The sequence below is a fragment of the Muntiacus reevesi genome, chromosome 1, assembly GCF_963930625.1.
Source record: "Muntiacus reevesi chromosome 1, mMunRee1.1, whole genome shotgun sequence".
NCBI classification, from domain to species: Eukaryota; Metazoa; Chordata; class Mammalia; order Artiodactyla; family Cervidae; genus Muntiacus; species Muntiacus reevesi.
In genome coordinates, this window is record NC_089249.1 from 166,680,754 (window position 1) to 166,705,175 (window position 24,422).

Sequence of the window (24,422 nt, forward strand, 5' to 3'; positions counted from 1 at the left end):
GGTTCCTCTGCCTTTTCTAAACCCAGCCTGTACATCTGAAAGTTCTCGGTGCACGTACTGCTGAAACCTAGCCTGAAGGATTTTGAGCATTACCTTGCTAGCATATGAAATGAGTGCAATTGTACATTCAAAGAAGTTTGAACATTCTTTGGCATTTCCCTTCTTTGGGGTTGGAATGAAAACTGACCTATTCCAGTCCTGTGGCTACTTCTGCTGTCTACTTCCTCTGAATGCCCTGAAGACACTAGGAACCTCCACACTGTTAAAGCCAGTGGCACTTTGAATTATTTTGTTACCTGTCTTTGCTCTGCATATGACACTGCCAACCAGCATCTCCTTTTGTTGGTAAGTGTGGAATTGAGTGCTTGTTCTATGTCAAATATAGTGCTAAGCTCTTTATATGTTATTAATTCATAAAATTCTCAAAGCAAGTATGAAGAGGTCATTATTGTTTCCTATCTACATGTAAGGAAACTGAGGCTCTTGCTTGTGGACCAGTAGCTAACAAAAGGAAGAGTCAAGCGGGAACCTTCCTAAATGTTCTTTTTCCTGGGTTTCTGTAGCCTCATTTGTTCCTGGTTTTTCCTCTCCTCTCTTTGGCTCCTCCTTCCCAAGCTGCTCTTTCTTTGCCTGCCTCTTGAGTGTGGTCATTTCTTGGGCTTGTTTCTTGATAGCTTTGCCTTCTCTCCCTTTCTGCAATTCCCCTGGGCAGTTTCATCGAATCTCCTTCAAATGGCTCTCAGATCTCCATCTCCGTCCTGGATACCTCTTGTGAGCCTTGGAACCACTTGTGGGGTTAGTTGCTTGTGTCTGACTCTTTGTGACCACATGGACTGTAGCCCGCCAGGCTCCTCTGTCCATGGGATTCTCCAGGCAAGAATGGTGGAGTGGGTGTTCATGCCCTCCTTCAAGGGATCTTCCTGACCCAGGAATTGAACCCGCGTCTCCTGTGTCTCCTGCATTGCAGGTGGATTCTTTACCGGCTGAGCCATCAGGGAAGCCCTTGGAACCACTTACCCATCCACTTTCCTAGCGTCTTCTCTTGGGAAACCCTCTGTTCAACACACATTGGAATCACCGAGAAGCTTTTTAAAAAGATAGTAATGCCTGAGTCCCACTTCACAGAAACTGATTTAATTGCTTTGGGTTGTGTGACCTGAGCGTTACTTTTTTTTTTTCATTATGGTTAAAAACAGGAAATTTACCAAATTAACCATTTTTAGTGTACAGTACAGTAGCATTAACTATATGCATGTCATCGTACAACAGACCCCTATAGACTTTTTCATCTTTCAAAATGCAAACTATTAAAATAAATGCACTCTATACTCCTTGAGCAGCAACTCCTCTTCCCCCATCCTCCCAGACCCTGGCAACCACATTCTACCTTCTAAGAGTTAAGTTACTTTAGATAGCTTACGTAGAAGTGGAATCATGCAATATTTGTCTCTTTGTGACTGGCTTATTTCACTCAGCATAATGTCCTCAAAGTTGATCCATGTTGTGGCATATGATGGGATTTCCTTTCTTTAAGTTGAGTAGCATTCCACTGTATGTCTATATCACTTTTTTTTCTTGCTGCCTTTTTGAGACATCATTGACATATAACTCTGTAACTCTAAGGTGTGACGATTTGGTGCATGTGTATATTGTGAAATGATTGCCATGGGAAGGTTAGTTAACACATCCATCCTCTCACATAGTTACATTTTGTGCATGGTGCGAACACTGATGATCTATCTTAGCAGCTTTCAAGTACACCATGGTATACACTAGATCCCCAGATTTTATTCTTCTTATAATTGGAAGTCTGGATCTTTGACCAACATCTTCCTGTTTCCCCCATGTCCTATCTCTTGGCAAAAATCCAATCTATTCTCTGTTCTCTGAGTTTGGCTTTTTTAGATTCTATGTATAAGTGACATCAGGCAATACTTGTCTCTCTGTTTTATTTTGCTTAGCATAATGCCCTCAGGGTTCATCTGTGTTTTTGCTAATGGCAGGATTTCTTTTTTTTTTAAATGACTGAATAACATATCATTAAATATATATGTATACAATTTTGTCTTTATCCACTCATCTGTCAGCAGATACTTAGATTGTTTCTGTATCTTGGCTGTTGTCAATAATGCTGCAATGAACATGAGAGTGCAGTAGTCTGTACAAAACTGTGATTTTGTTTCCTTGGGCTATATACTCAGAAGAGGGATTGCTAAAAAAAAAAAAGAAGAGGGATTGCTAGATCACATGGTAGTTCTATCTTTATTTTGTTTTTTATCAATATTTTTGTTGAAGTATAGTTGATTCACAATGTTAGTTTCTGCTATACGGCAAAGTGACTCAGTTATATACATGTAAGAAGTGCTCATTTCCATTGTGGTTTACTGGAGGATACTGACGATAGTTCCCTGTGCTATACAGTAGGACTTCGTTGTTTATCCATTCTCTATGCACAAGCTTACATCCTCTACCTCTAACCTCCCACTCTGCCGCTCTCCAGACTCTCTCCCACCGTGGCAACCACCGGTCTGACTTCCATATCTGAGATTCTGTTTCATAGATAGATTTATTTGTGTCGTATTTTAGATTCCGTATGTAAGCACTGTCATGTGGCATTTGTCTTTCTCTTTCTGACTGACTTAACATGATTATCTCTAGTTGGATCCTGTTTTTATGTTTTTGTAAAGACCCTCCATATGTTTTCCATGGTGTTTGCACTAATTTACATTCCCACCAGCAGGGCCAACAGTGCACAGGATTCCAGTCTCTCCACAGCCTCACTAACACTTGTTATGTTTGGCTTTTTGTTTATTTTTGGTCCTGACAGGTACGAGGTGACATCTCATAGTTTTGACTTCCATTTCCCTGATGATTAGTGGTATTGAACATCATTTCATGTGCTCATTGGCCATTTGCACATCCTTGGAGAAATGTCTATTCAAGTTCTCTGCCCATTAAAAAAAAAATTTACAATTTATTATTTTTGGCTCTGTTGGGTCTTTGTTGCTGTTCACGGGCTCTCTCTGGTCGAAGAGAGCACAGACTCTCTGTTGCGGCGTGCAGGCCTCTCTTTGTGGAGGCTGCTCTTGTTGCAGAGCACGGGCTCTAGAGCGCATGCTCACTAGTTGTGGCGTGGGGGCTCTAGAGCGCATGCTCACTAGTTGTGGCGTGGGGGCTCTAGAGCGCAAGCTCACTGGTTGTGGCCTGCGGACTCCAGAGCGCATGCTCACTAGTTGTGGCGTGGGGACTCTAGAGCGCATGCTCACTGTTGTGGCGTGGGGGCTCTAGAGCGCATGCTCACTAGTTGTGGTGTGGGGGCTCTAGAGCGCATGCTCACTAGTTGTGGCGTGGGGGCTCTAGAGCGCAAGCTCACTGATTGTGGCCTGCGGACTCCAGAGCGCATGCTCACTAGTTGTGGCCTGCGGTCCTCACGGCACGTGAAGTGTCCCGGGAGCAGGGATCGAACCCGTGTCTGCTGCACTGGCAGGTGGATTCTCAACACTGGACCACCAGGGAAGTCCCTGCCCATTTTTAAATTGGGTTATTTGTGGGGTTTGGTGTTGTTATTGTTGAATTGAAGGAGTCCTTTTTATATTCTGGACATGAACCCCTTATCAGATATGCGGTTAGTAAATATTTCTCCCATTCCATAGGTTGCCTGTTCCCTCTGTTGATTGTTTCCTTTATTGCCCAGATGTTTTTAAGTTTGTAGGGCCATTTGTTGTTCTTACATTTGCTGTCTATGCTTTTTGCTTTTTGTGTCATATTCAAGAAATCTGCCAAATTCAGTATCATGAAGCTTTTTTCCTCTATATTTTCTTCTATAAGTTTCAGGTCTTACATTTATGTCTGTAATTCATTTTGAGTTCATTTTTGTAGGTAGTGTAAACTAAGGGCCCAACTTCATTCTTTTTCATGTGGGTGTTCAATTTTCCTACCACCATTTGTTAAGGAGACTTTTTTATTTTGTAATATTTAGGAATAAACTTAAGTAAGTGGGATTGCTTTGTTGATTTTCACTTCATATTGTTCATTGTTAGAGGGTGGAAACGCAAATGCTTTTCTGTGATTTGATTTTGTATCCTGCAATTTTGCTAGCAGTTTTTTCTGTGGAACCTTTAGTGTTTTCTACATATAAGATTATGTCATCTGTGGACAGAGATCATTTACTTCCTCCACTCCAATCTGGAAGCCTTTTATTTCTTTTTCCTGCCTAATTGCTCTGTCTAGGACTTCCAGGACTGTGTTGAATAGAAGTGGCAAGATTCCTAATCTTCAAAGGAAAGCTCTCAGCTCTTCACCATTGAGTATGATGTTAGCTGGAGCTTTTCATATATGGCCTTTATTTTATTGAGGTAATTTCCTTCTATTCCTAGTTTATTTGAGTATATTACCTCTTGACCAGACTATTAGAATAGTTGAGTAGCTTGTCTTCCTGCCTGCTGTGCTTTCTAATATCTCCAAGCCACAGAGCGTGTAGAAATAGCCTGGGGGAATTAGAACCAGCCACCTGAAGGGAAGCTGGAGTGTAGGGGGTGGGCAAGCAGCACGTGGCCTGCTGCTTTCCTGCTCGGAACCAGGGAAGCCAAGAGCTGTGGAGTCAGAGCTTTCTCTGTCCTCATGAGGACGCTATCCCTCAGGCCCCGCCCCTCAGGAGCCTCTTGCCCCACCCACAGCCCCTTTGGGCCCGCCCCATTTGGCTCCCCACGCCCCCCTGCCCTTCCAGCCCCCTGCCCCTGCCCTTGCCCAAGAGAACCTCGCATTATTCAACTTTCAGCGCCCTGGGAGGAGGATGAGATCCGCAGGGACCGAGTGGAGCCCCAGAGTGTGTCTCTGTCGTGGCGGGAACCCATCCCCGCGGGAGCCCCAGGGGCCAACGGCACCGAGTATGAGATCAGATACTTCGAGAAGGTGAGTCTGGGTCTGGGAGGGACCTGGGGTTGCATTGCCGCCTGCGATCTGTCCCCCTCTTCTGCCGGCTTCCCTTTCTTTACAAGCCCCTCCCAAAGTCAGTCCTCTTGCTTTGTGTCTAAACGTCTCCACTGGCCCCATAAGTGGCCTCCCCAGCTGGAGCTTCTCCCTGGCCGCCCCTCATCGTGGACACACAGCTCTCGCTCTTTCCTCGGGTCTTCTTTCGGTAACCCGTCATCGTGTCCATTTTCACCACTAATGCCTGGTGTTTACAGTTGACAAAAAGCTTCCTCTGGGGGCTGATCCAGACTTTTATGTGGCTGGATTCGGTGCATAGTTTGCAACCCTTTTAAGAAAAAGAACGCAGAGACATATTGTTTCAAATTTTATGGAAAAGTACCACTGTGGGAATATGTTGCCAGGTCTGGTGGTGTGCCAGAGCTCAGCATAAATAATATGCTGATACATAATGTACTGATAAATGTTTAACAGCCAGCTCTCGCAGCAATGAATGTATGCATTCACATTTTAATTTTATTGATGTGGAGACTGTGTAACCAATCATTTACAAATACTAATAGAAAGTATACAATGTTCCCTATCGTAAACTCTGTAGGACCAGTTGATTCTCCTAGGACACTTTTTCTTGATTTTGGCTGACTTCTTGTATCTGTGATCAGTCTATAGTTGCAGCTCAAGGTACAACAAGTGGACTTAGGTCCAGATCCACTATCTCTTTTCTGCATAAGTTTATTGTCTTTGAATTTGATAGGTAATCTAGAGTTAAACTGTTCTCACTCTGGTGCCAATTGTATTCGTTAAAGCAAAACTTTGCTTTCAATTTAGCACTACATGTGTTAGAACCTCACTCCCTCCTCAGTGACTCCAGGGAGTTCTTTGCTGAATCAGATAACAGATTTTGAAAAGAGAAATCTGGAGAGCTGTGAGCTGAGAGAGAGAGAGGAAGTTGGGGGCTTTCAACCCAGAGATAGGAGCTGCAGCCAGAGGACCTGAGGGGATGGCCGGGGAGGGGGGCTTGAATGAGAAAAGTGGCTGGGACGGGGTTCTGGGGGTCCCTGACTCAAGGAGACCACAGCAAAGTCCCTGGGAAGGAGCCAGGCAGGCAGCAGTTGCTCAGAAAGGGCTCACTGAACTGACACTCGGGGATCAGAGCATAGATACAGCCCGAGTGCTGAGCTGGGTGGGCGCTCCCTGGCCCACAGGGAGTGTGAATTTGCTGGGAACAAAAACCCTTGAAAAGAGGAGCCAGCACAAAGTGGGCTGTGTTTGAAAGGCTTCAGGAGCGTCTCGTGGAGCCTGAGGACCAGAAGCGTGGCAGGAGTCACCAGCCCCTCATCTCTGAGTTCTCTCCATACCAACCCCACCTCCTCTGCAGGGAGGCTTGTTCCTAGCACCTTGCAGCCGCCCAAGCTGGCAGCCCCCTTTCCCTTCCCCTCCCCAAGCCTGCTTATAAGTTCTGCAGCTAGGGCCTCACTGTCTTTCCATGGTATGTTCAGACGCCCAGAAGGAAGATTCTGATTGGCCCAGCTTGGGCCAGAGTCTGCCCTGATTCCTGATTACCGGGACCGTAGAAGTGGGGCCACAGGTATAGGGGAGATGCACCTTTGGGGGCTGTGAGTGTGGTAGGGGCTCTAATCAAGGGGTGTGCGCAGAGATGAAATGATGGCAGCGTGTCCAGCACGCACCATTATCGGATGTGTTGGGGGCAGGATGACATAGTGCACAGAGCACGGGACCTAAAGGAATTGAGAAGGTGTCTCCCCGCCCCTTCCCTGATGGGAGCATCGCCTATACAAGGAGATAGGAATGATGGTGTGAGGACTGGAGGATGTCGGCTCCTACAGGGTCTAGCCCAGCAGCGGGCAGTGAATGGGCCCTTGGTGGGGGGCCGTGGGTGAGCCTCTCAGCACCTCTGATTCGAATTCCTTATCTGTGACTCCACACCTTGCAGGACATTGTGAAAAGAAAAGCCAGCAAGGGTCAGACGGGTGTCAGGGCTCATTTCCTTCTTCTATCCTCTGAGGGGTCAGGTGTAGCTCCTCCTCTAGACTGCCAGGCTCCAAGGACCTTCATCCTAGCATCCCTGAGAAGGCCAGCATCTTTTCTTACTCGGAGGTGGGGCTGTTCTCAGTTAAGGTACCACTGGGTACAGGTGGAAAGTCTTGGTGGAGAAAGGGGCTGGGGATCTTCTGGAAGAAAGCTGTGTGATTCCCCCCAAGGTGAGTGGAGTTATTCCAGCAGCCCCGGCTCCTCCCCTCAGGGTACCTCTGCCACCTCCCTACCCCTTCCCCCCACATTCTCCCAGGAGCATGGGGCCAGCCCTGGGTCTGGGCCTCATGTGTCTCTGTCCCTCCCCAGGGTCAGAGTGAGCAGACTTACTCAACGGTGAAAACAGGGGCTCCTGCGGTCACTGTCACCAACCTGAAGCCGGCTACCCGCTACGTCTTTCAGATCCGGGCAGCTTCCCCAGGGCCCTCCTGGGAGACCCAGAGCTTCAACCCCAGCATTGAAGTGCTGACCCCAGGGGAGGGTAAGTGACACGTGCAAGAGGAGAGAAAACCCAGCCTGGGGCTGGAGCAGGGAGGCAAATTGAGGGGTTATCTGTGCAATTAAGGGAAGCTGCAGAGCAGTTCGGTTACAACCTAACGAATGAATGTGACTGGAATCCAGTAACTGTGGCTTAGATTGGGTACCCGTCCTGAAAGAACTCAAAGAGGAGGGATCCATGAACAGCTAGAACCCAGGTCTCAGCTGGTGTCTCCCTCTCATGTCTCGAGGAAATATCCTCTGCCCTCTCCAAGATTCCTCTCTTTTCTTGGGAGGACTTTTCTTTTCCTGGTCACTTCTTGTCCTCGACCACTAAATTCTTGTTCCCATCCTGCTGCTTTCTCTCTGTTGTGACACAGACTCAAACGCGGGCACCATCCCTCTTCCCACTGCGCCTTAGAGTGTGAAGCCGAGGGGTCAGCCCAGCTTACCCTCTGGACTGCCAGGCCCTGATGTCCATCACCCCAGCATCCAGCCTTCCCTGAGGGTTGGGGCACACCAAGGGAGTGTCACCTGCAGCAATAAACCAAACGAAAACACCAGAAGTGGTTAAGACTCCGAGCTCTCAAGCTGGTGCCCGGTTCAATCCCTGGTCAGAGAACTAAGATCCCACAAGCTGCGTGGTGCGGCCAAAGTGTAACAAACCAACACAACACCAAGAGAACTGCACACTTTGAATGGGCGAATTGTATGGTGTGAGAATAATTTCTCAATAAAGTTGTTATCAAAACAAAGCAAAACAAGAACTGAACATCAGATATTCCTGATCCTAAAACAGTTCCAGCTCTTGGCCATGGTGCGGTACCACCCCTCCTCCCCTGGTTTCCCTGCCCTGGTTCCTCCTCCCCCCCCCACCCCCCAACTCCCCAACCCCCCAGGACCCTTCCTGATGTGCACAGAGCATCTAGTGCTTTCTTTTGGTCTCCTGCCGCTAACCCAGCCCTCAGGATCTCACCCCTATCTTCCCCGAGCAGCTCATGAAAGTATTTTTCCTGGACAAAAGGCAGTTTGCCCTAAGGGGCATCCTGGCACCAGCTGTCAAGATAATAATTCTTTCCAACCTGCTACACGAGTCGAATCCAAGATAGAAAGAGTTCTGAGCCCAGAGGGAGGTGGAGATAAAGTGTTGAGGGAGTTTGCCTTCTGGGAAGGAGACAGCACTTCTTGCTCAAATGCCTATCTGTGCTAGACCTCGGCCAGGTGCTGGTGAGAGGGGATTAGAGCTGGGTCTTGAAGGCTGGGGAACATTGGAGTTCTCCGTGGGGAGGTGGGCAGGGAAGGCATCTTGGAGAGTGACAGGCATCAGAACAGAGACTCGTGAGCTGGGCTGGAGTGGATGTGGTGGAGGGTGGGCGCTGGGGGCTGGTAGTTGAAGAGGACTGATGAGTTCTGTTAATCTGGTGCTTCTCTTGTCAGTGGATCCCTGGGTCTGGAAGATCCCCTGGAGAAGGAAATGGCAGCCCACTCCAGTATTCTTGCCTGGGAAATCCCCTGGACAGAGGAGCTTGGCGGACTGCAGTCCATGGGGCCACAAAGAGTCGGACCCAAGTGAGCTACTGGGCGCACACAGTCGGCAGAGCACCGAGTCGGCTGTCAGAGTCAGAGCTGCCTGAGCCTCAGCTCCTGGCCTCCTCTGCTGTGGCCCTGACTACAGAGAGTGGTCCCCCAGGTGCAGAGCACTTTTTCCAGTGAGCTGTGACCCCAAGTCAAGATCACGAGGAGAACCATGCTGCACCGCTGTACTAGTTAACCTCTGCTGTGTGGCAAATTACCCTCAAACTCAACAGCCAAAAACAACCTTCATTCATCATCTCATGGTTTCTGTGGATCAGGAATATGCGCATGGCATAGCTGGGTGCCCCTTGGGTAAGGCCCCTCACTGCAGTCTAGGTGTCCTCTAGGGCTGCGATCATCTCCAGGCTTACCTGGGGCGGAGTGGAGGGGACCTGAGGGAAGGAGTGTGTGCTTCCCTAGTTGGGCTCTTGCTGGCTGCTTGCTGGAGGCAGGTACAAGATTCCTAGGCTTCTCCAAGGGCTGCTCATAACCCAGCAACTAGATTCTTGTAGAGACTGTGAGAGACAGAGGGAGCAAGAGGGCGCCCAAGACAGAAGCTGATCTCTTGTAACCTAATCATGGTGGTGACATCCCATCACTTGTGCTGTATTCTGTTCATTAGAAGTGAATGACTGTGTTCAGCCCAGGCTCATGGGGGAAGGAACACCAGGGTGTGGAGAATCCTGCAGGGCCATCTCAGAGGCTGCCGGCCACACCGATTTTCTCTGCATCCTCCAATTCCATGTCCACCAAGACAACTCATTTTAAACAGTCCTTGGCAACTGTTCCGTCTTCTGCCACCAGCCAGGCCTGGGACCCTATTCCCCATCTCTGAAATCTGTTCTTTGACCCTGACCTTGTTGGCCTCTGACCCTCCCTTTCTCTCCTGTCGCTCTTCCTCACTTGCTGTGTGGCGTCCTAATAGCAGCTCTTGGGATCTGACCACATCTGTCGGGCTCCCAGCCCCTCCTGGCCCCACGATCATCTCTCCCCAGCCTCCGTGGACTCTCCTGGCTGAAGCGCTCTCCAACCCTGCTGGCCCCCGTTCCCCAGACATTATTTTGCATGCACCCCACTGTCCCCAGGACTGGATCTCCTCTATCATCCCTTGCCAAGGCTGCCTGCTAAAGTGTCTTTTTCTTTTCTTTTTTTTTTATTATTTGTATTTTTAAAGTGTCTTTTTCTAATCCCAGTTTATTCGTCAGGGCTGTGTAGCATCTTCCCCATTCCTGATAGTTATCCCAAACCTTTATCTCTTCCAAGCACCCCCTCTCCCTCCCCACTCCTGACCCAGCAGATTCCCTCATTCCTCTCCTTGTGGGAAGGAACTCTGTCCACCGCTCTGGGCTCCCTGATACCCTCAAGATAAAGCTCATCCTCCTGGCCTAGCAGCATTCAAGGCCCTTCTGGTTCTGTCTCCTCCCCCAGTTCCCTTCATCTTCCTGCCTTCCAGCTTTATCTCTTCATATCTTGCATTTCTGCCTCCGTGCAGCCTGCTTTCCAGCCACATAGGATTCCCTGTTGTTTTCCAGACCGAGCAAGTGCATCTAAGCATCATCAACAACCCTGTCCATCTTCCAGGTCCAGTGCAGATGATGCCTCTTCTGCAAAGCCTTCCCCATTGGCTTTAGGAAGAAATGATTGTGCCTCTGCTCAGCTCTGCTCCTGTTTCTGTTTCTTTTTCCCGTTGATTTTTCATTTCTGTCTCCCCTGCTGGTCGGTACACCCCTCCAGGGCAGGGATTCTGGCTCATCCATTGCTGACTCCCCAGGACCACTGTCAGCCTGGCACATGGGTTGGATGGATGGATGAGTGGATGGGGCTGAGGCCCTGGGGTCCTCTTGGCTCCTCTGCTGGAGAAATAGTTCAGTGCAGAGGCTTTGGGAATCAGGTTTGAATCTTAGGGTCACTGTTTATTGGCTTTGTGACCTTGGGCAAATTACACAACTTTTCTCGATGTCAGTTTCCTCAGCTGTAAAATGGGGATAGTTCACTTTCCTGGCTTCTTGTGATGATGAAACAGGATTGTTTAGTTATGGCACATAAGTGTGCATTAAATGTTAATTCATCATTTTTATTGTTAGAGAGGATGAGGTGGTTAGGTAGCTTCACTGGCTCAATGGACATGAATTGAGCAAACTCCAGGAGATAGTGGAGGACAGGGGAGCCTGGGCGTGCTACAGCCATGGGGTTGTAAAGAGTCGGACGTGACTAGCAACTGAACAACAACAAAAATTGTTGATGGCAGTTCTGGATTGGGGTTGGGGAGCTCAGAGAAAAGGCCATGCCCCTGCAGAGCCACTGTCCTTGTGCATCTATAAGGCAAAAAGGAAGGCCCGCGTCTGCCTGTCTGGACGCCCGCTCCTTTCTCAGAGCTGGGCTGCAGTAGGAGTGCCCCGCCCTGGGAAAGGACGAAGCTCCAGGTGCCTCTGCGGTTCGTGGGGGCAGCCTTGGTCCCTGGCCACTGGGAGGCTGGGCTGAGGGTGGAGGTGCTGTGGAAATCCTGCTGTGGGGTGAGGACAGGCATCTGTTCTGGGGCTTACCCGGGAGCCTGGTCCTCTGCCTCTCTCAACCTCGTGGTTTTCCTCCCAGCTACCTCCGGGTCCAAGGACCAGAGCCCCGCGGTCGTCGTCACCGTGGTGACCATCTCAGCCCTCCTCGTCCTGGGCTCTGTGATGAGTGTGCTGGCCATTTGGAGGAGGTAGGTGACTGGTCCCAGCCTGGCTGTCCCCTGGCGGGCTGTGTCCCTGCCCTCAGGCGCCTGTACCTGTATCTGCATTTGCACACGTGCGGGTTTGCACCGTGGGAGCATACCGCCATGTAGAGACAGGCCTGACTGGTGCTGTCCTGGCCCCTCCCCCCACGCCCTGCTCCTGCTCAGCTGCTGTGGGATGAAGGGGATTTAGCTTCTTCACTCATTAAATGTCAGAAGGCATCGCTGCGGAGGGAATCAAGCTCCGGCTGCTCCGGTGTGATTGGGAGCCTCCTGAGGCGCTCAGAGGCCCCCAGCCCCTGCCCCCCAAGGGATCTGGAGGCCCTTGAACACAGGCAGAGGGAAGAAGGGCAGAAACTGTGTGTGTGTGTATGTGTGTGGGAGCAGGGAGAACAGGGAGGGGAACTCATATGCCAGAAACCCCCAAGCCCCAGAGGAAGGAGGCTGGCAGGAGAGTGGGCAGAGAGAGGGAATGGGCAGAGGGGGAAAGATATGGAGCTTGGGTCTGGCTCAGCAAAGACAGAGTCCCTCTGGCAGAGGCACCCCAGGTGGGTTCCAGGCTGGGGCTGAGGTCGGCAGACCGGAGGGGTTGGGAAGGCCGCATGTGACAGGCTGGAGTAGGGGGAGAAGAGAAGAGGCATGAGCTGGTCCGGGAGCTACACGTCAGCATCCTGGAACTGCCTGCGGGCCGGAGGGGCAGCGAGATTTCATCTGGCTCAGATGAGATTATTTGCTTGGCCTTAAGTGAGGCACTGAACGTGACTGAGGAGGAGAGGATCTGGGAGCCAGCTCTGCCCTGGCCAGGTGAGTCAGGAAAGCAGGACAAGAGTAGAATAGCCTTGATCACGGAGCTTAAAGGTCCATAGATGAGACCCGTTAGAAAAGCGGGAATGGACAGGAGCTGGGAGCAGCTTGTGTTGGCCGTGAGCTCAGGAGAGGATGAGGGAGAGGTGAGCCAGAAGGGCATCTTTGGGCAGAGGCTGCAAGACAGGAGCGGCTGCCCAGGAGCACCTCGGAGACCGCTGTACTAGAGCAGGCGGGGCAGGCCAGGCGTGGATTTCAAAACCTACTCAAAATCAGACGGCACCAACATGGGAATCTGCCAGGTCTAGCACTGATGGCAGGGACACACGTCTCCAACACGCATGTCCCAGCGTCCCTTGCCCATCTCCTCTGCTCCCCGTCTCTGCAGTACCCGGCTCTGTACAGTGGGCTCCTCACCTCCACTTGGCCTCCCAGTTGATCCTGGCTCACCCCAGTTCTCACCAGGGGGTGTTGTCATCAGGTGGAACTGTCTTGCTTACTCTGCCACTTCTCTAGCCACCCAGCCTTGCCCCCTGCACCCCTCCTCAGCTCTCCCAGATGTTCGTGGAAGTCCTGTTCCCACGCTGGATGACCTCACTCGCCATTGGACAGCCTGCCCCAGCCCTTGGCCGCTGGGGCCTTTGACTTCGTTTCCACAGACCCCCTCTCCTGTCTCCTGGGCCAGCACCCCAGTTCTCCTTGTGTCCTGCAGACTGCCGGCCCTCGCAGCTCTCTCAGCCGTGTCTGCTGCACCTGCTCTTTACCTGCACCGCTGAGTCTGCGCACCTGCCTGTCTCTGCATCCGTCCTCTCCCTCCGTTTCTCTAGAGGAAGTGCCATCCTCCCGGCTGGGATCAGTCCTTCTACCTGAGGCTGTAACTGCCCCTTCCTACCTTCTCAGGAGCCCTTACTGTTGATCACGTCCACTTCTTCCCTGTATGCTGGCTGACATTTGTTGAGTGCTTAAGTAAGCTCTTGGCACCAGTGTGATCAGGCAGGGCTGTCTTGATCCTCATCTTATTAAAGAGAAAACCAGCCATCTGGTCTGCAAACAGTGAGGGAAGGTCCTAGGAGCTGGTCCACGCCATCAGATTCCAGAGCCCACGCGGGGGACCGCCGTCATGACCACTCCATCCTGCATGATCGCTTCCACTGGTATTGACACGTGGCCATTTCTCTTGAGTCTCCCTCACCTTTCCTCCTTGAGTCTCACATGACCTTGCTCTTCTGATCCTGTTTCCTGTGACATCACCCCCTCCCTTCCACCCCCTCTTTCCCTCCTGTTTCCCTCCAGTTTCTCTGGTGGTTCTTTCACAGTCTCCTCAGTGGCTTCCTTCTCTGTTGTGCTGTTAGTCACTCAGTCCAATTCTTTGCGACCCCATGGACAGTAGCCCACCAGGCTTCTCTGTCCATGGGATTCTCCAGGCAAGAATACTGAAGTGGGCTGCCATTCCCCTCTCCAGGGGATCTTCCCAACCCAGGGATGGAACCTGGGTCTCCTGCACTGCAGGTGGATTCTTTACCATCTGAGCCACCAGGGAAGCCCTCCTCTCCTCTTCCCTATCTCTAGATGGTGGGGGTCCTCAGACTTGTTACCCATCCCATTTCTCAGGTTCCCTCCTCTCGCTGGACAATGCCCCCAGCTCCAGAACTTGTATCTCCAGAGCAGACCCTTCTAAACGGCCCCTGCCACCCCCACCCCCGCCACACATAGCTAACTCCCTGCTCACTGATCAGCCCTGCTTATCCCAGAGGTGCTGTGAACTCAAATGTCTAGACAGGAACTTGTCATCGCTCCATCTTGGTAAATGGTACCTGCCTGACTTCACTGGGCAAGCCGGAACACTACCGTGGGTCCTACCTTTCCCCTCTCCTTTTCTGACCTCTAGCCTTACCCAAGCCCTGTGGCCCTGTCACCTCAATGTCACTCTTTTCTCCATCCATGGTCACCCTGTAGCCTGAGCCGTCTCCTGCCATCTCCTGGGGGGACAAAGCAGCAGCTGGGATGATCTTTCTAAAGTGCGAATTGAACCGTGGCACCCCCCTGCTCAAACCCGCCTCCCCCGGGGGCTTTCCTCTTCCCCACCCCCAGAATAAAACCAAAGTCTTTATGTGGGCCTGCAGGACCCTGCCTCAGGGGGCCCCGGATGCCAGCCCATGGCTTTGTTGATCGTGATGCAGTCCTTTGGCCCGCGGTGGCCTCTCTCTCGGGAAGCCAACCTTGATGGTCTCAACCCTGTCTCAACTACATGATCCCACAGTGCACCGCCCTTCTCCTTTGCTTGGACCTGTGAGTGGGCTTGTGGCTGCTTCTCAAGGTCTGTTTTCTTGACTAGACTGGAAGCTGCCCGTGGCACAAGGCCTGCCTGTTGTGTTCAGCTGTAGGCAGGGAGGCAGCTTGGGTTTGAAGTCAGGGTTTGGACTTGAAGTCTCTGAATTTGCAAGAATTCATGGAGTCTCAAAGTGAAAGTAACTAGGAATGCGGAGGGGGTGAGTGGTTAGGTCTGGGGCTGGGGTTACATGTGTGCTGGGGGGAGAAGCTTCCAGACCAGCAGGACAAGAAAGTCCCTCCCCTGGGGCACAAACCCTGTCATTTTGGGACAAAGAGGTGCTGCCCTGGGTGCTGGTGAGATGGGAAGGGCTGGGACAGCCTGGCTCAAAGGATGACTGTGGACACCCTCACTCCCATCCCCTACCCCAGGCCCTGCAGCTATGGCAAAGGAGGTCGGGACGCCCACGATGAGGAGGAGCTGTATTTCCACTGTGAGTTGTCTGGGCCTGGCCCGGGCGGGGCGGGCACCACCTCACCTTACTTCCTCAGTTCTCTTCCTGACTGCCCTTGCTTCAGTTCAGTTCAGTTCAGTTGCTCAGTCATGTCCGACTCTGCGACCCTATGGATTGCAGCACACCAGGCTTCCCTGCCCATCACCAGCTCCCAGAGTTTACTCAAACTCATGTCCATTGAGTCGGTGATGCCATCCAACCATCTTATCCTCTGTTGTCCTCTTCTCCTCCTGCCTTCAATCTTTCCCAGTATCAGGGTCTTTTAATGAGTCAGTCTTTTGCATCATGTGGCCAAAGTATTGGAGTTTCAGCTTCAGCAGCAATCCTTCCAATGAATATTCAGGACTGATTTCCTTTAGGATGGATTGGTTGGATCTTCTTGCAGTCCAAGGGACTCTCAAGAGTCTCCTCCAACACCACAGTTCAAAAGCATCAATTCTTTGGTGCTCAGTCCTTGCATACCCGCCCCACCGCCCCCCACTGCTCCAACTGCAGAGGCCCTTTTCCTCACTCCCATCTCTTTCTCCTCATTGCCAGTCAAAGTCCCAACTCGCCGCACATTCGTGGATCCCCAGAGCTGTGGGGACCCACTGCAGGCCGTGCATCTGTTTGCCAAGGAGCTGGATGCAAAAAGCGTCACACTGGAGAAGAGCCTTGGAACAGGCAAACTGGGCACCCGGGGAAGCCTTGTCTGTGGGGAAGCCCTGCCTCCACCCCCTGCCAGCCCTCCCTGGAAGCCCCTCCTCCACCCCACCCCACCTCTATCCTGTTAGCCTGCCTCCACCCCAAGTCCTGTCCCCATCTCTGCAGGCCTGGCCTTCATCCAGTCCCCATGCTGTCCAGGAAGCTCCCGCCTCCACATCAAGCTGGGCCTCTGCCCACAGGGTCCAGGGAGGGAGGTGGCAGAGGAATCTGTGACCCTGCCTTCCTCCCCTTTGCCTGCCCCCAAGGTCAGAACTCTCTCCCTTCAAGCCCTTTCAGGGCTGGCTCTGCAGACTGCCCCTGGCTGAAGTCTGGTCCCGGGCTTTCAAGGCCCAATGGGGAGGGCCCTTTGCAAGCTTGGGGTCCAGGCATACCTGAGTTCTAGCCCTGGCTCTGCCACTGCTTCATGATGGACGGGCTCATCCGTCTTCTGCTCCGGGCCTCAGTTTCTCATCTGTTAAATGGGCATGATATCTGCCTCAGAGCTGATGTGGGAGCATCCCAGCACTCTGCCCAGGGCTTAGCTCCTAGCGGGTGCATGCTCTCTCACGATCAGTGCCCTGGCTTCCTTGCTTCACGTCTGCAAGCCCTCCGCCCCTATGCTGAGATGGCAGCGCTTTCACCAGGAGCCCAATGCACTGTTGGCAGATTCGCTGGGCAGAGGCCAGAAAGGGGCAGTGTGGTGGAATAGATGTCATGGTTACCCAGCATGCCTTTGATGTGCGGGCACATGCATAGTCCTCTCTTTGAGGCTTTGAAATTTCCCACCGAGGGAGGCAGGGAGGACTCCCCATTTCACAGAGGAGAAAACTGAGGCCAGAAGAGGGGCAGAGCAGAAGTCCACATCAGGCAGTCAGTACTCATTTCACCAGGATTGAACTCAGGAGGCCCCAGTCCCAGGCCAGAAAAGGCCCGTGAGCCAGAAGCTGCTCACCCTGCCCGGGTTGGCTGAGGCAGCGGCCTCCGGGGGGTGTCTGAGGTGCTGTTCTCCCCCAGGGCGGTTTGGGGAGCTGTGCTGCGGCTGCCTGCAGCTCCCGGGCCGCCAGGAGCTCCCTGTGGCTGTGCACACGCTGAGGGAGGGCTGCTCCGACTCACAGAGGCTCAGCTTCCTGGCCGAGGCCCTCACCCTGGGCCAGTTCGACCACAGCCACGTGGTACGACTGGAGGGCGTGGTCACCCGAGGTAGGGCCGGTGCTCCACCCGCGTGGGGGGGGGGGGAGGAGCCCGCGGCGTGGGAGGTGGGGTGCGCCGCGCCGCCAGGCCCTCTCTGCTCAGTCATGGGAGGGCACCCCGACCGCGGCCCAGCATGAGGAGAGGAACTCAGGTCTCCATCAGTGACTTACGTGGCCTCTGACCCTGCGTGATCTCTGGATACGTGGTGACACTCTGGGGGTGCATCCCTGGTGATGTCCCCCGGCTTACTTGCTGCGCATCCTCACCTTGGCCTTTGTCCCCCTCAGACGCCACCTCTCCGGCTGTTCAGCAGAAGGGGGCAGGCAGGAGGGTGGCGAGACTCAGGGAGCTGGGCCTCGGTCCTGGCCACCTTGGCACGGGGCGGGGAGTGGGGAGCACATGTGCTCACAGAGGGCAGCAGGCACCTGAGCGTGTGTGTCCCCCTCCCTGACCACAGGAAGCACCTTGATGATTGTCACCGAATACATGAGCCATGGGGCCCTGGATGGCTTCCTCAGGGTGAGTGGCCTGGGCCCCAGGGGCTACCGATGACCGTGGTTCTCTTGGTCCCTCACTTTTCCCTTTGGTGGGACTTGGGGTCGGCCTCATCCTCTGTAGAGATGCCCTCTGGCCAGGCTTACCTGGCAGGTGACGCGGCCTGACCGAAGCTCAGAGCAGGCCAGTGAGTTCCCTGGGGTCACGCAGCACCAGGGAAGCGAGGGTGCAGCCGGGCCTCCGTCTCCTCCTCCCTCCCAGCGGCATGAGGGCCAGCTGGTGGCCACACAGCTGATGGGGCTGCTGCCTGGCCTGGCGTCGGCCATGAAGTACCTGTCGGAAATGGGCTACGTCCACCGGGGCCTGGCGGCGCGCCGGGTGCTGGTCAGCAGCGAGCTTGTCTGCAAGATCTCTGGCTTCGGTCGGGGCCCCCGGGACCGAGCAGAGGCGGTCTACACCACCATGGTGAGGGAGCCCTCCCCCGCGTCCCCCTTCCTGGCTGTGGCAGGGTCACTCCCGCCCCTCCCTCCAGCTGTCCGCGCCAGCATGGGCCCCGCCTGCGGTCCCCGTGTGGGTTCTCCCTTAGATGAGCAGCTGGGGGCACAGCAGGTGGGGCTGGGTCCCGTGGCGCTCTGCAGGTGGGGAATGCTGGCTGCGACTCCGGCCCCCCTGCCCCTGACCGGCTGGCCCGGCTGCCCGCAGAGTGGCCGGAGCCCGGCACTGTGGGCCGCCCCCGAGACGCTTCAGTTTGGCCACTTCAGCTCCGCCAGCGACGTGTGGAGCTTCGGTGTCGTCATGTGGGAGGTGATGGCCTTTGGGGAGCGGCCCTACTGGGACATGTCTGGCCAAGATGTGAGTGACCGGGGTAGCTCCAGCTCCTTGTCTTCCGATCCTGTCGCCCTCTGACCTCAGGCCCCAGCTCCCTGACCTCTGCCCACGAACCCCTGACCTCTTAGCCCCAGGCCCCTCTTCACTGTCTGTTTCCAGTCCCTGCCTCATCACCATTTGAGTCTTCCTGGGGATGGGGTAAGTGTGTGTACTGGGGAACCTAAAACCTCCTGTCTGCCCACCACTCCCCGCCACCCCACGGCCTAGGTGATCAAGGCCGTGGAGGATGGCTTCCGGCTGCCGCCCCCCAGGAACTGCCCCTCCCCGCTGCACCGGCTGATGCTTGACTGCTGGCAGAAGGACCCGGGTGAGCGGCCCAGGTTCTCCCAGATCCACGGCCTCCTGAGCAAGATGATGCAGGACCCGGAGCCCCCGAGGTGTGCCGACACCACCTGTGCCAGGTACAGCGTCCCCTCGCCTGTCCCAGGGGCCTTCCCCTCTGTGCCGAGACCGCTGTGCTCTCACCTGTCCGTGCATGCCCTCCCACCCCAGGTACGGCCACCCTCCTGTCCTACCCCACCTGTGCAGATACGACTGCTCGCTCAGGTGCCCCAGGCAGATCTAATACTCCCACCCGCTTCAGGCACATACAGCTTTTCATCTCAGTCATTCTGCTTGCCCTGGGTTTTGCCCCACGTATCCCGGGTACAGTGACACGTAAGTAAATGTGGTGATAGTCCTAACAAATCTGTAGTTCAGATAACACAGGTCACCTCCCCAACCTGCCTGCTATCCTACCCCAGACCGTGTCAGACACTCCCGGCGCCTTTAGCTGGCTCCTGTGCGGCGCCCTCTCTGCCTGCCCTGGTGTCGTGAACCCCCGCCTGGCTCTGAGGACACCCAGAACCCAGTGTGAGCCAGGCCTGCCCCGGGACTCGGTCAACTCCTCGGATATCCTGCCCTCAGATGACCCGTCCATTATCTCCTCAGATGACATCGCCTGCCCTTTCTCAGAGAGAGTGACTGGGTCTGGGCCCCAGGTCCCTACTGTTGCCTGACCCCAGCTCCTCCACCCCCCCCACCCAGGCCTCCCACGCCCCTGGCGGACCGTGCCTTCTCCACCTTCCCCTCCTTTGGCTCCGTGGGCGCGTGGCTGGAGGCCCTGGACCTGGGCCGCTACAAAGACAGCTTCGCTGCTGCGGGCTATGGGAGCCTAGAGGCTGTGGCCGCCATGACTGCCCAGTGAGTCTGAGGAACCCGGGGGCCCTGCCCCTGCCTGCATGGGATGCCCCGCCTGTCCTCATTCTGGGTCTTTCCCCAGGCAGGGGGGAAGGTGGAAGGGAGAGAAGATGGGGAGGTGGAAGGGAGAGAAGACAGCGGGGATGAACAAGCTAGGTCTGACCAGCCTTCTTCCCAGGGACCTGGTGAGCCTGGGCATCTCGTCGGCGGAACACCGGGAGGACCTCCTCAGCGGGATCGGCGCTCTGCGGGCCCGGGTGCTCCAGCTGCAGGGCCGGGGGGTGCAGGTGTGAGCAGCCCCACTCTCCCGGCCAGGACCCCAGGGGGGCCCCAGCCCCCAGCCCCACCCAGGACCCCTGCTGGCTGCGTTCCACCTGCGCGGAAGGGAGAGCCCAGAGCTTGAGTGGACCCGCAGTCTTTCCCACCTCCCTGCCTGTTCTCACTGCCCCCGGTCTGAGCACCTTGGCTGACTCAGCCCGCCCCCCGTCCCCACATAGAAAAAAGGTTCAAATCCTGGGGAGGACCTCTGAGATACAGTGGAAGGAAATGCAGGGTCACAGAGACCCAGGTGGGCAGGGGCAGGGAGGAGGACCTAGCTTTATATGGCCTGATTCATGCCCGTCTTCTGCACCCACTGGAGTCTGGGGCCCACCCCAAAGGGTGCCACACTTTCCCTCAGAGCAGCGGGCAGCCTGGGTCCCTGAGGGATGGGCCGCTCTGGGACCTAGCAAGGATACCTGTCCTCGTGGGCCGTGGCTCCTCAGCTCCCTGTGGTCCAGCTGGGCCCTGTCTGGACCCTGGTCCTGAGACCCGGGTAGGCAGAGGTGGTGCTGAGGGCCCTGAGGACCCCAGACTCAGAAGCTGATTTCTGCATCCCCCACCCTTGGGCCAACCATTCTGGGTGAGGGGCCCGGTGCTCCCCTGAGGTCCCACTAGGCGTCCCCTGCTACTTTGCATTCCTTTTATAAACTCACTGGGCAGGACATCTGGGAGGAACATGAGGAGAGAGGTTTTCTGCCCGGGACTCTGAGAGCTTTGCTCCCAGCCCTGGGGATAATGAAGATGTGACTCTCAGAGAAGGAGCTTCTCTAACGGGCCAGTTCAGTCCTTACTGTACCAGTGGGAAAACCAAGACTCAGTGAGGAGTCTGGGCCAGAGCTGGGCTTGAGCCCATGGGCCCGACTCCTGATCCGGAGTGAGACTGGCTCTGGAGAGACTCCTTGGTCCTCCGCATGTCACCAACACTCTTCCCTGAGGCAGCCCAGGGGTACTCTGAGGTGACCCCTCTTGCAAGCTTCATCCCCTGTACCACCCAGCCCCCATGAAATGCCTCCTCACTCTGGGTCTTCTTCTGTGGGGCTTGTGCTCAGGAGTGGTTGCACTGAGCTGACTCCAGAGCTCCTCATCCAGGAGGGCTTCCTGGAGGTGGGGGTGATCATGAGGCCAGGGCTTTCGTAGGACAGAAGGAAGGCGACTGGCCCTGGATAGGGTCACCCCTGACATACACCTGCTCTGGGGTGTGGCTATGTGTGGGTGGGATGGGATGGGGTGGGAAGGGTTCGAGGGCTACAGGAGGGGGTGAAGGAGACACAGCCAGCCCTTGGAGGGCCCAGACGAGGCAGGGAGATGAGCTCAGGCTCCAGGAAGTACTGCACGCCCCCGATGGCAGACCTTGGGGCCTGAGGGTTGGTGGGCCAGAGGGGCAGATGGGCACTCTTGATGTGTGTACATGGAGGGGTGTCTGGGAAAGTTCCCTGGCTGAGTCTGATGCATCCATTGAATGGGACCTTGGAGGAGACAGAGGAGGACTCTTTACTTAGGGTTGATGGAGGGTCTGGGACAAAAGGAGTCTAAGCAGAGGGGCCTGCAGAGGATCCCGGAGGGAGGAAGAGGCAGCACATCCCTGGGAGTGCTCCGTGGTGGGGGTGGAGCCTCCCAACAGTGCCTTCAGCCTCATCCTGCCAGCAGGGCAGGAATCCCCCAGCCCCGCTCTCCGTCTCCTGAGCACCTGCCTCGGCTCGGTGTCCCGGGGGTGCCGGGAGAGGCTGAGGCACTGCTTCTACCTTTGACAGAGCTGGAGGGTCCCTGGCCAGTGCCCTCCAGACTCTGCCCCTACTGCCCCCAGGAGAGCCTGGAAAGGACACACCAGCACCCCGTCTTGGTGGAGGGAGCCTCACCCCACCTACAGCTGCATCAGTCATGCTCTGGAGGCCAGGGTGTCCCCCCTCCACCAGCTGTTCTGCAGAGTCCCCTGGCTGTGTTGGCAGGACTTCGGTGTCCAGGGTAGACCTCCGTTCCCGTGAGGAGTGAGGTCCCAGCATCCTGACGGGTCCCAGGCCTCAGCCCCACACAGGTTGCCGGTGTGATGTGGGCTGACGGCTTCCTGGGAACCCTCTACAGATCTATTTTTATATGGAACTTATTCAATGGATAGAGAGAGTTGGCCTGCAACCTGCTCCCAGCACCCGTATCTGAGCCCATCCAGGGAGGGAAGGGGCTGGTTGGGGGTGGGGAGAGTGGTTCCTTTGACTAATTCTGGAGATGTTTTTATATTTCTTGGGATCTATATGCAGGACACAGTAATAAAAACTTGTCTGTGGTATGGTGCCTGTCAGTGACAATTGCTTAAACGTTAAGCTTGTGTGGGAGGGTTTTACACCACCACTCCCCCACGAAGTGTTTGTCTGCAGTCTCAGCAAGAGACACATTTAGGAGATAGGGGCTACCTTAGGGGTGAGTACTGGATGGCTTCCCCGAGGAGGCAGCACTCCGGGGTGCCATTCCCTGAGATGGAAAAGACTTAAAGGGAGGGGAGCGGGTGGATAAGGGATGTGGAGGGAGCTTGGTTTTGGACAAGCTAAAATGTACATCCGATACTGTGAATAAATGACGCCAGGGTGATGTCCTGTCACACCCTCCCCAAGAACTAGCTCCTCACATGAATAACTTAACCTAACCCTTCATAGGGCCTTCCCAGGTGGCGCTAGTGGGAAAGAATCCACAAACCAATGCAGGAGATGTAAGAGACGCGGGTTCGATCCCTGGGTCGGGAAGATCCCCTGGAGGAGGAAATGGCAACCCACTCGTGTTCTCACCTGGAGAATCCCATGGATACAGGAGCCTGGCGGGCTACAGTCCATGGGGTCACAAAGAGTCAGACACAATGGAAGCGACTTAGCACGCATACACGCAACCCTTCATAAGGCAATACGTTGGCACTTCTTCCAACAGGAAGTCCCAAGTGGGGCTTCTGGAAAGATCAGGGGGTCTGTAATGGTAAAGCTTGACACTTGCTGTCCATTGGAATCTTAGGATTCTTTGAAACTCCCCTGGTGATGGGGAGGACGCCAGGCTGCCACCACCTCCTCCCTCGGCCCAGAGCAGCTCTGCTTTTTTCATACACACAGCAGAGGCTACAAAGTAAACTGCCCACAGGGATGAGGTTCCAATCCCCCTGAATGGGAAGAAGACTCGGAGGGTCAAGGAAAACTGCTACACAGCTCCTGTTGACTGTGGCCCCTGTTGCTGAATCTTATTTTTGGTGGCTAGTGAACATTTTTGTGAAAGCTCACAACTTTTAAATTGTTAGCAATTTGAAAAAAAAAAAAAAAAACTGTGAGAATATGTTTGCTGGACCTTTTTGATCTGGGGTCTGGCAGTAAGACTGACTTTTCTTTGCAGCATCCCAGCCTGGTGACAGTTCAGCCCTTGCTTTAAATCCTGGGAAGGGAAGCTAGCTCGTTCTTATCTCCAACCCTCAAGTGGGATGGACTGCTCCATCTTTGTCTATGACTGGTATTTACTTGGCACCTGTTACATACTACACATTCCCTGCAGTTGGGTCTAGGCAGTGATGCAAATGGAGTGAACCAGGGTGAGGTGGACCCACTCCAGTGTTCTTGCCTGGAGAATCCCAGGGATGGGGGAGCCTTGGTGGGCTGACGTCTATGGGGTTGCACAGAGCTGGACACGACTGAAGTGACTTAGCAGCAGCAGCAGGGTGAGGTGGCTGTGAGTAAAGACTGTTGGATCCTGTGTTCCCTTGATGTCAAGCTGTACTTAACCCTGCACTCGATGATGCGGGAAAAGGTAGAAGCCTCAGCTTTGGTGCCTTGATCTCTTGAAATGAGTAACCGCTACTCGGAATGCTGTCACTGACCGAAGGGCCTTCCCCAGAAACTGTCAACACCATGGACTTCCTAAACGGTGGCCCGAGTCTGTCTTCTCTTCCACTGTGAGCTCCACCTCGATCATTTCAGTAAAAATTCCAGGAAGGCAGATCTGCCAGAGCCTGAAGCTTGGGACGTGAGAAGCCCCATCACTGAATCACTTGGGCCCCTGCTTTGTCCCTGACTGATGAGACTTGCTACACAGGTAAACTATAGATACCCTGGATTGTTGTGCCCCCAAGATGTAAATTTAAAGCTCATGGAAAGAAGGCATTGGAAAAAACACTTCCTGGGCTAGATTACCATGCCCTGCTTGGGAGAGGGCCCCCTCTTCGGGTATCAAAGAGATTCTGCCTGAAGTAAAGGCTTTCACGTCTGCGGGAAGTAGCTGTTTGCGGACCCTCCGCTCTAATAGCTTCAGTTCCCAAACTGTCTTTAGTCCAGGTAGCACATTTTGGAGATGACAGGCAGGTGGAGTATCAG

At 54.3% G+C, this 24,422-nt stretch overlaps 1 protein-coding gene across 1 annotated transcript in view; it reads left to right on the plus strand.

Annotated features, from left to right (window-relative positions):
* The window catches only part of EPHA10 (EPH receptor A10), a 43,657-nt gene extending 23,594 nt beyond the window's left edge, over nucleotides 1-20,063 (plus strand). Inside the window, exons 6-17 of the mRNA XM_065930134.1 lie at nucleotides 4,778-4,911; nucleotides 7,291-7,462; nucleotides 11,626-11,734; nucleotides 15,251-15,312; nucleotides 15,871-15,996; nucleotides 17,032-17,217; nucleotides 17,666-17,727; nucleotides 17,965-18,168; nucleotides 18,406-18,555; nucleotides 18,799-18,992; nucleotides 19,618-19,773; nucleotides 19,949-20,063. Coding sequence (XP_065786206.1) covers nucleotides 4,778-4,911; nucleotides 7,291-7,462; nucleotides 11,626-11,734; nucleotides 15,251-15,312; nucleotides 15,871-15,996; nucleotides 17,032-17,217; nucleotides 17,666-17,727; nucleotides 17,965-18,168; nucleotides 18,406-18,555; nucleotides 18,799-18,992; nucleotides 19,618-19,773; nucleotides 19,949-20,063 — 1,670 coding nt within the window. The remainder of the gene's footprint in view (nucleotides 1-4,777; nucleotides 4,912-7,290; nucleotides 7,463-11,625; nucleotides 11,735-15,250; nucleotides 15,313-15,870; nucleotides 15,997-17,031; nucleotides 17,218-17,665; nucleotides 17,728-17,964; nucleotides 18,169-18,405; nucleotides 18,556-18,798; nucleotides 18,993-19,617; nucleotides 19,774-19,948) is intronic.
* The last annotated feature ends 4,359 nt before the right edge of the window (nucleotides 20,064-24,422 follow it).